This window comes from Chiroxiphia lanceolata (genome assembly GCF_009829145.1).
Source record: "Chiroxiphia lanceolata isolate bChiLan1 chromosome W unlocalized genomic scaffold, bChiLan1.pri scaffold_44_arrow_ctg1, whole genome shotgun sequence".
Lineage (NCBI taxonomy): Eukaryota > Metazoa > Chordata > Aves > Passeriformes > Pipridae > Chiroxiphia > Chiroxiphia lanceolata.
This window is the reverse complement of record NW_022476500.1, coordinates 480,941-490,242: the sequence shown is the minus strand read 5'-3', so window position 1 is coordinate 490,242 and position 9,302 is coordinate 480,941. Positions and strand designations below refer to the sequence as shown.

The window sequence follows — 9,302 nt, the reverse complement described above, 5'->3', positions numbered from 1 at the left end:
GGCAGCAACTCAAATCATACTGGCAGCAACTGGGTCTCTGCTGGGATCATACTGGGAGTGACTACAATAATCCTGGGAGTGCGTGAGAGGGACTGCAGCCATACTGGGGATGAGTGGGATCAAACTGGCTTCGTACTGAAAGTGTCTGGAAGTCACTGGTATCATACTGGTGGCAACTGTGATTGTACTGGGATCATACTGGATCAGACTAGGATCATACTGGGAGCAACTGGTTCTATGCTAGGGGCAGCTGGGAACTACTAGGATCCCACTGGGAGGAAGTGGGAGCAACTGGGACCATGCTGGGCACAACTGGGAGCAACTGTGCCCACAGTGAAGGTGGCTGGGGTCATACTGGGAGTGACTGGGAGCATTCTAAGGGCAGTTGGGACCATGTTGGCGCAACTGGGATATACTGGGAGCAAGTGGGATCACGCTGGAAGTGACTGGGATCATACTGGGAGGCACTAGGACCCCACTGGGGGTGACTGGGAGTGGCTGTGAGCAACTGGGATCATGCTGGAAGCTACTGGGAGCATTCAGGAGTGAGTGAGACCACACTAGAGGCAACTGGGATATACTAGGAGAGACCAGGAGTGACTGGGATCATATTGGGACTGCCTGGGAGCATACTGGGAGTGACTGGGAGCATGCTGAGGTCAGCTGGGATATACTGGGAGAGACTGGGAATGACAGGGATCCTACTGGGAGGGACTGGAACTCTAGTAGGGTGACTGGGAGCAAGTGGGACCCTGCTGGGGGCAAATGGTTTTATCCTGGGAGTGCCAGGGAATGTCTGGGTTCATCCTGGGTGTGACTGCCACCATATAGGGGGTCGCTGGGATCATACTGGAGTCATACTGGGAGGGACTGGGAGCAACTGGGACCATGCAAGGGGTAACTTGGATCCTACTAGGAGAGCGTGGGATCATAGTGGGACTGACTGGGAGCATGCTGGAGACAACTAGGTTATACTGGGAGTGGCTGGGAGTGACTGGGATCATTCTGGGAATGACTGGAACCATAGCAGGGGTGAATGGGAGTAACTGGAACCACACTGGGGGCAACTGGGATACTACTGGGAGCAGCTGGGCCCCTGCTGAGGTCATACTGGGGTCATACTGGGAGTGACTGCAATAATACTGGGGGTGTGTGAGAAGGACTGCAGCCATACTGGGGATGAGTGGGATCAAACTGACTTCATACTGGAAGTGTCTGGAAGTTACTGGGATCATACTGGTGGCAACTGTGATCATACTGGGATCATACTGGGAGCAACTGGGACCATGCAGGGGGCAAGTGGCATCCTCCAGGGAATGACTAAGAGTGACTGGGGCCATACTGGACTCAGACTGGGAGTCCCTGAGAGTGAAAGGAACCATCCTGGGTGTGGCTGGGAGCAACTGGGACCACCTTGGGGGCAACTGGGATCCTATTGGGAGTGACTGGGAATGGCTGGGATAATAGTGGGAGTGACCAGCACCATGCTGGATTCACAGTGGGAGTGACTGTAAGGGACCAGGATCATACTGGGAGTGACTGGAACTACACAGGGGGGAACTGGGAGCCAGTGGGGCTATGCTGGAAGCCAACTGGGAACATCCTTGGAGCAACTGGGATCCTGCTGGAAGCAACTGGGAGTAACTGGGAGTGACAGGGTGCATGCTGGAAGCAACTGGCATAAACTGGGAGTGACTGGGAGTGACCAGGATCATACTGATGGAAACTGGAACCATCCTGGGGCAAGTGGAAGTAACTGGGTGTGACTATGAGCATGCTGAGGGAAACTGGGATATACTGGGAGTGTCTGCAACCATACGGGGGGTGACTGGGACCACATGGGGAGCGACTTGGACCATGCTGGGGGCAACTGAGAGCAACTGAGAGTGACTGGATCTACAGTGGGGCAACTGGGATTGACTGGGAGCATGCTGGGGGAAGACTGGGATCATACTTGGATTGACTGGATCTGTGCTGGAGGCAACTGGGAGAAACTGGGACCATGCAGGGGGCAACTGCAATCGTACAGGGATCATACTGGGACCCTACTGGGATCAGACCAGGATCATAATGGGAGCAACTGGGTCTGTGCTAGGGGCAACTAGGAGCAACTGGGATCACACTGGGAGGAACTGGGAGCTACTGGGACCCTGCTAGGGACAACTGGGATCATATTGGGAGCAACTGGGCCCACAGTGAAGGTGGCTGGGGTCATACTGGGAGTGACTGGGAGCATTCTGAGGGCAGCTGGGACCATGTTGGCACAACTCATCACTGATTGCCAAAGTCATCACATACCTAAAATAAACCTGAAACTCTGCTTTTCAGTTAACCTGCTGTCTTGCAGTCAAATTTTCAGACAGTGCAATTACAACTACTAGAAAAGGATCAAAACTGCATTCAGCAGGTGTGTTTTGGAAAAGAATCCTAAAATTTCCTGGTGTTGCCCATCAAAACAGCTGTTTAAATTACACTTTTATGAATCCCAAAAATCCAGTGGGATTGAACAAGCTCTTGGTAGAAGACAACCTGCTGGTGTATCTAAGTTGTCTTTTGATTTGCTGCAACATTAGAAAACGGACATTAACTTGGAACTGGCAAAATCAGCATGAAAAATCTAATAGACTAACGTGGGAGTTGGTTGTTGTGAGGAGAACAAAGTTTTCTGGTCTTCAGCTGATATTGCCAAAATGACAAATTTAAGTATCAACAACAGTATCTCTGATGTATTTTGGAGTTCAAGCCATCCATCAAAGTGTTTACTGGCAACAATGGGAACGTTAATCCTGATTTTCAATCAGAGAGTTTATTCATTGTTCTAACTAAACATACTTGGAGTTATGTTTGGCCTTAATACTGCTAAAAAGCCATACAGATTCTCTGCCCGTAAAATAAGGGACTGGGAAAAACACTATGACCACTTCTCTCCCCATAGCACCCAGGGGCATACACAAGAGACCCATGTGTGGGCTTGTGTAGGTTGCACTGACAAATATTAATTAGGTATTTTACATAGAGAGTCTCTTCACTGGGTAGCAAAATAAATCTTCTGAGAGGAAAATTGTGATTTTCCACAGAAACTTTTCTTGTCAGGTTCCAGTGACAATGCCTAATTAACATCCATTTATATCCCAACCATTACTGACCTTTCACTGGACTTTGTTAACTACTGAGACAAATATTCGAGACCTCTGTGTTCTTTTTTCACCTTTTAAAATTAGTTTCCAACAGAAGGAGCTGCAAAAACATCCTACAGTTTTCTTCAAAAACTTTAAAGTCAAAAAAAGACTACGAAATTACAGGACAAATCTTAAAACTTTTTCTTCATCTTCTTTTCAGGCAGGCCAAGATAACAACAGTTGTAAAGTGTTCTGCTGTGTGTTCCCTCATCATTTCTTACTTGGTCATCTTGACCTTGTTTATCTGTCCGTCTGCACACACCTTTGGCAGCAACCCTACAGCAACCCTACAGCCCAAAAGAGACAGAACACTCTTCATCAGCAGAATCCATCCCAAGAGGGAATTGCCCTCCTACTTTCCCACCTTCTATATTGGACAGAGAGACTGATTTTCTTGCTCCTGCCCCTGCCTTGCCACAACTTGGCATGGCAGGAGTTAGCTCGTGGAATCAGAGGAGGGAAGTCCTCAGATGGCAATACTGAAACTGCCCAGGAGGATGTCAGCAGAGCCATGCCTTACATGACATTGTGTGCAACCGCTTATGGGATGAGCTTCTACGCACAGGAAACAAGCAGAGGCACAGGTGTACACACGAACAAAGGTACAGGGCAGTGCACAGGGAGGCTCTTGCACAGCTTCACACTGAAATACGTGTGTGCATATATACACATGTACAAACGCTGCACCAAAACACAGCCGTGTATCCGTGCACACTGAAGGACAGCGTTCAAGGCCAGGGGGAACGAGGCTCCGAGCCTTCGGCTGCAGGTGTCGGGGGGTTGGAACTGGATGATCTTCAAGGTCCCTTCCCACTCGCCCCATCCCGCGGCTCTGTGACACACGTCCATGGCCCCGGGACACCCCGCGGTGCCCCCGCCCAGCCGTGTCCCCACACGCACGGACACAGCCCGTGCACAGGGCCTGTCCCGCGGCCCCCCCGCCGCTCCCGCCCCTCCCGAGGCGGCGGCCGGGCCGCGCAGGGCCCAGGCGGGGCGGCCCCGGCGGGTGCCCCGGGGCGGGCACTCCCCGTCCCGCTGCGCTCGGGGAGGCGGGGGCGCTTCGGCTTCGCCTCGCCCAAGGAGCGGCTCGGGCGGCGGTGCCTCACGGTCGCTCCCGGCCCCGGCAGGAAGGGCCGCGGGGAGCAGGACGCGCTCTCCCGGCGGCGATCCCGGAGCTCCCGCCCCCTGCGCTGCCTGGCAGCGGGTGCCGGGGGCCTTCGGGGCCGCTCGGGAGCGCGGCTGTTCCGCACACGGAGACGCTTTTCTCCCTCAGCGCGTCCCGTGTAACAACTGCTGGGCTTGCACCACCTGTGCCAGGGGTAGAACCATCCCCGTAAGGTCACTTGATCTGATCTGTCACAAACGCCGTGAAAACGTGGAACAAAAGCGTTCTCACAGCAGTGACTGTCCCCCTGGACTCAGCACTGGGGAGGCCACACGTCAAGTTCTGCGTCCAGTTCTGGACCCCTCAGTTTAGGAAGGACATTGAGGTGCTGTAGCAGGTCCAGAGAAGGGCAACAGAGCTGATGAAGGATCTGCAGTGCATGTCCTGTGAGGAGCAGCTGAGGGAGCTGGGGGGGTTTAAGCTGCAGAAAAGGAGGCTCAGGGGAGATCTTGTCACTCTCAACAACCACCTTAAAGGAGGTTGTAGCCTGTGGGGATCGGCCTCTTCTCCCAGGCAACAAGTGACAGGACAACAGGACACAGTCTTAAGCTGTGCCAGGGGAGGTTTCGGGTGGACATGAGGAAGAATTTCTTCACTGAAAGTGTGATTAGACGTGGGAATGGACTGCCCAGGGAGGGGGTTGAGTCACTGTCCTTGGAGGTGTTTAACAAACAACTAGATGTGGCACTTGATGCCATGGTCTGGTTGACATGGTGGTGTTGGGTCATAGGTTGGACTTGATGATCTCAGAGGTCTTTTCCAACCTAATTAATTCTGTGATTCTGTTAACTGGGATATACTGGGAACAAATGGGATCACGCTGGAGGTGACTGGGATCATACTGGGAGCAACTAGGACCCCACTGGGGGCGACTGGGAGTGGCTGTGAGCAACTGGGATCATGGTGGAAGCTACTGAGAGCAAATGGAAGCGAGTGGGACCATACTGGGGGCAACTGGGATATAGTGGGAGAGACCAGGAGTGACTGGGATCATACTAGGAGTGACTGGAAGCATACTGGGAGTGACTGGGAGCAGGCTGAGGTCAACTGGGATATATTGGAAGAGACTGGGAGTGACAGGGATCATACTGGGATAAAACAAGAAGATGCAAAATCGAGCTCGAGAGTCAGAGACACATCCTCATAGAGGTACAGTCAATGCTCTAACTTTATTCCAAAAATACACACATTATCAAGGGTCCTACAGGGTTCACACGCTCTATTCTAACTTTCTATTGGTTACATTTACTTTCACACACTATATCTATAACTTTATTGGCTCTACTAGCCAAGGCACATTTCCAGGCCCCCCCATCTTCTGGTTTCTCACACTCTGGATAACAACCTCCTTCCTTGTTTTCCTCTATGCAGCTTTCTGATATCTGCTGCTCAAGGACACACATCTGCTGCTGGAGAACACAGGTCCCTGCCGTCCGGCACGCAGGCCGGATTGTGCAAGCAGGCCTGAAGCAGTATATGTCCTGCATCATCTAAGATTCTTTCAACACTGGGAGCTACTGGAGTCATAGTAGGGGGGTGAAGGGGAGCAACTGGAACCACGTTGGGGAAGTGGGATACTGGGCCTGCACTGGGGTCATCCTGGGATCAAACTGAGAGAAACTTGGACCATAAAGGGGGCAACTGAGAGTGACTGGATCTGCAGTGGGGCAACTGGGATTGACTGGGAGCATGCTGGGGGAAGACTGGGATCATACTTGGATTGACTGGGTCTATGCTGGAGGCAACTGGGAGCAACTGGGACTGTGCAGGGGGAACTGCAATCATATTGGGATGATACTGGTGTTGCAGAATGATTCAAATTTAGTAGTAGAATGGCTAAGGCTTAGTAGGAGAGTAGGCCTAGAGAGCAGCACTCCAAAGTAGTAGGTTAGCAACCTTGTTCGTGAGAATGGAATGTACTGAAGAGGTAGGAACAATAATCAAAGGATTTAGCCAAGCATGTATATAACGATTTGTTACCTTAGATATAGTAAGGGTCTGCTGAACAGTTTCTATGGGGTTTCTATGGAGTAAGACAACTTAAACAGATTTATGATTAAAAGTAGATGATTACCAATTGTTATCAGTATGAAATATGAGTTTGTGTTTGTAACTAAGTATAACTGCTTACAAGTAAGAACTGCACGTAGACATGTTTGTGTGAGAGTATAAAAGCTGTATGAAATATGAGGGTCTTCGGAATCCTGACTTGGGACGCTAGTCCTCAGGTTCCCGGGCCCTAAATAAAGCACCGCATAAACCGGCACTCTGTTGGTTTGTGTTTTCGTTACGGGCAACACTGGGACCATACTGGGATCCCCACAGTCCCCCAAACACCCCCTAAACCCATTCAGAGTCCACTAAGGACCCCATCCACCCACTTTTCTGGGGGGACTTCTCTGGGCACTGGTGGTGCTGGGACCCCCCTGGCTGTGGGCGAGGAGCTCTCAGGTGAGCAGGGGGTGGGAAGGGGAGGTCTGTGGGAAAAGGGGGGGTCAGAGGGGATAAATGGGTGGTGGGACTCCAGATTGAGTGGGAGGGCAGTGGGACTCGACAGAAGTGGAGGGGGAGGGATCTGAGGTTTGGGAGATGATGGGAAATGGGTGGGAGAGGTCAGAAGAGTGGGGAAAGGGGAGGGTGGGAACCCCAAACTGAGCATGAGAGGGCTGGGGAGTGGGAGATGATGTGGAAGGGGTGGGAGAGTGTGAGAACAAGTACAGTCACTCTGCACCTGCACTGAGTTAATGGGAATCCAAAGGGAGGATCTACAGTTGTTCTGGTTCCCAAAGCTTTTACACTTCCTCCCAGTAATGATTTAATGGGATTGACTCCCAAAGCAGAAATTAAAAGTTTCTTCTTGATTGTCTTTGGTGTTGTTCTTCCAGCCCTCACTGACTCCTGTCTGTGCCAGTGTGCCAACCTGCCAGGGGTGAAGGTGCTGCGCTCCAACGCAGAGGGAGTGTCCCTGAAAGGCTGCAACTCTGAGGACCCCTCAGGCCTTCAAGCTAATCTGGAAGGTGAGAAGCTTTTGTCTTGTGAATCTGTGCCAACTGAAGCCTGTGTTTGTCCATTTCTATGGCCCAGAAAAGGTCCAGCTGGGGTTTGTCCAAGCCTGAGAAGGGCCCACAAGGGCTGCCCTGAGTCTGTGACCATCTCAGCCCGAAATGCCCTTGTCCTCCTCCAATTCACACAGCTCTGAGGCAGCACCAGTGTGGAGCTGCTGTGTTCCTGACTGTTTTTCCTCACAGAACTCCCTTCTGTGTGTGTTCCAGGTGCCAACCTGAAAGGAGTGGCCATGGAGGGCAGTCAGATGACAGGAATTAACCTCTGAGTTGCAACGCTGAGAAACGCCAAACTAAAGAACTGTAACCTCAGGGGAGCAACGTTGGCAGGAACTGATTTGGAAGTGAGTTAGGATTCATTTTCCATCCTATTCCTTTCTCTCCTATAGTTAGCTGGTAATTGGGGGGATTGCTGGCTTTTGGCTGACCTCTCCAGCTTCAGAGTACAATGGAGTTCAGGTAAATTGACTTCCAGTAAAGCTTTGAAGAGAGTTCTGGGTGCATTCCATTGACACTTCTTTTTCTTTTCCCCTTCCCAATTGGGACCTATCAGGTTGTGACCTCCAGGAAGCCAATTTGAGGGGCTCTGATGTGAAAGGAGCCGTCTTTGAAGAGATGCTGACCCCCTGCACACGTCCCAGAGCATCAGATAGGGAAGAGAAGACGTCAAAGAGGAAGGAATCCAAACATGTGTTGTGACTTTCTTCACCTCCTCCCCTTCCTGAGTTAGAAGGAATGGTTATTAGACAACTTCCATTTGCAGTAGTGCCCAAGTAGACTCTTTTTGATCATTTTTGCGGAGGGAATTTATGTTTCAGAGGTAGAAAAAGAGAGTTTCTCCCTTAGTGAAGAGAGTGAGGAAGTGGGCTGGTTGTGAAATCAGAAAGTGGGGCTGGTTTGGGGAGGGAGAGTGTTCAAGACTTTCATCGTTTAGCGTTGCCTGACTTTGGAATGCATTTTAATGTCTAAAGCACAATATATGCAATTCTATTTGTTAAGTCTGTAGCTGCAATATGAATAGAAAATGTTATTGCTGTATAGTAGCAAACAGTTGAGGTTTCCAGGTAGACAAGTGTCTTTACAGTCAGTGTCTTCATTCCAGCAGGGTGTTAATGCCAGGGGTGGTCACACAGTGCCCATGGGATGTGTTCAGGTCTCTACTGGGGTGGAAACAGTGGGAAACTGTCCTCAGAGGTCCTAAATTGCTGTAGAGTAGTTGGAGTGCAGGGTTAGAGCAGCTTTATCCCCTCAAATGTGCAGAGGAAGCTGCTGCCCCTGCAGGGACCTGCCCAGAGCCTGGATTGAGTTCCCCCTGGGAGATCCCTGAGCAGAATTGGGCTGTCTTAGTTAATGTTCTCCAAAGGAGTGTGAAATTGCACTCTCAATCCCAGCTGGGAAGAAACATTCCCCTGCTTCCACATGTCCTGACCACTCCAGACTGGAGTTCCTGTAGCTTTTTCCTTCTTTGCTGGGAATTCAATGGACAGAGGAAAACACAGAAGTGTCCTCAAAGCAGAGAGAAGCTCTGGGGCCACAGCACCTGCTCCCCCCTCTTCTCATTCCTTCAGGAGATGAAGAAATGGCCCTGTTTCCCCTTAATGTACTATGCAAATACTCCTGGAAAGCATGGGCATAATTCCATTTGCCAGCCAGATCCACTTTGGGCTGCTTAAAGTGGCTGTAAAAGCATCTTGCCTGGGGCCAAGTGCCCCTTCCACACTTGCTTTATCTGTGGAAAAAAGCAGGGAAAGCTGCTTTTTGTGTGAACACCCTTCATGTCTCAGTGTTTGTGATCTTGGGAATCCTCTCAGACCTGGAACAATGCCAGATTATCTGTTGTTTTAAGATATGTAGGTAGAGATTTTTTTGATATGTGTTTAAATCTTCCTTGAAAAT

At 50.8% G+C, this 9,302-nt stretch overlaps 1 protein-coding gene across 1 annotated transcript; it reads left to right on the top strand.

Annotated features, from left to right (window-relative positions):
* The first annotated feature begins 6,943 nt into the window (after nucleotides 1-6,943).
* Nucleotides 6,944-8,168, top strand: LOC116781369 (BTB/POZ domain-containing protein KCTD9-like). The gene is given in 4 exon segments (XM_032677051.1): nucleotides 6,944-6,956; nucleotides 7,230-7,361; nucleotides 7,617-7,750; nucleotides 7,944-8,168. Coding segments are annotated over 4 exon segments (441 nt in total). The 3' UTR covers nucleotides 8,106-8,168.
* The last annotated feature ends 1,134 nt before the right edge of the window (nucleotides 8,169-9,302 follow it).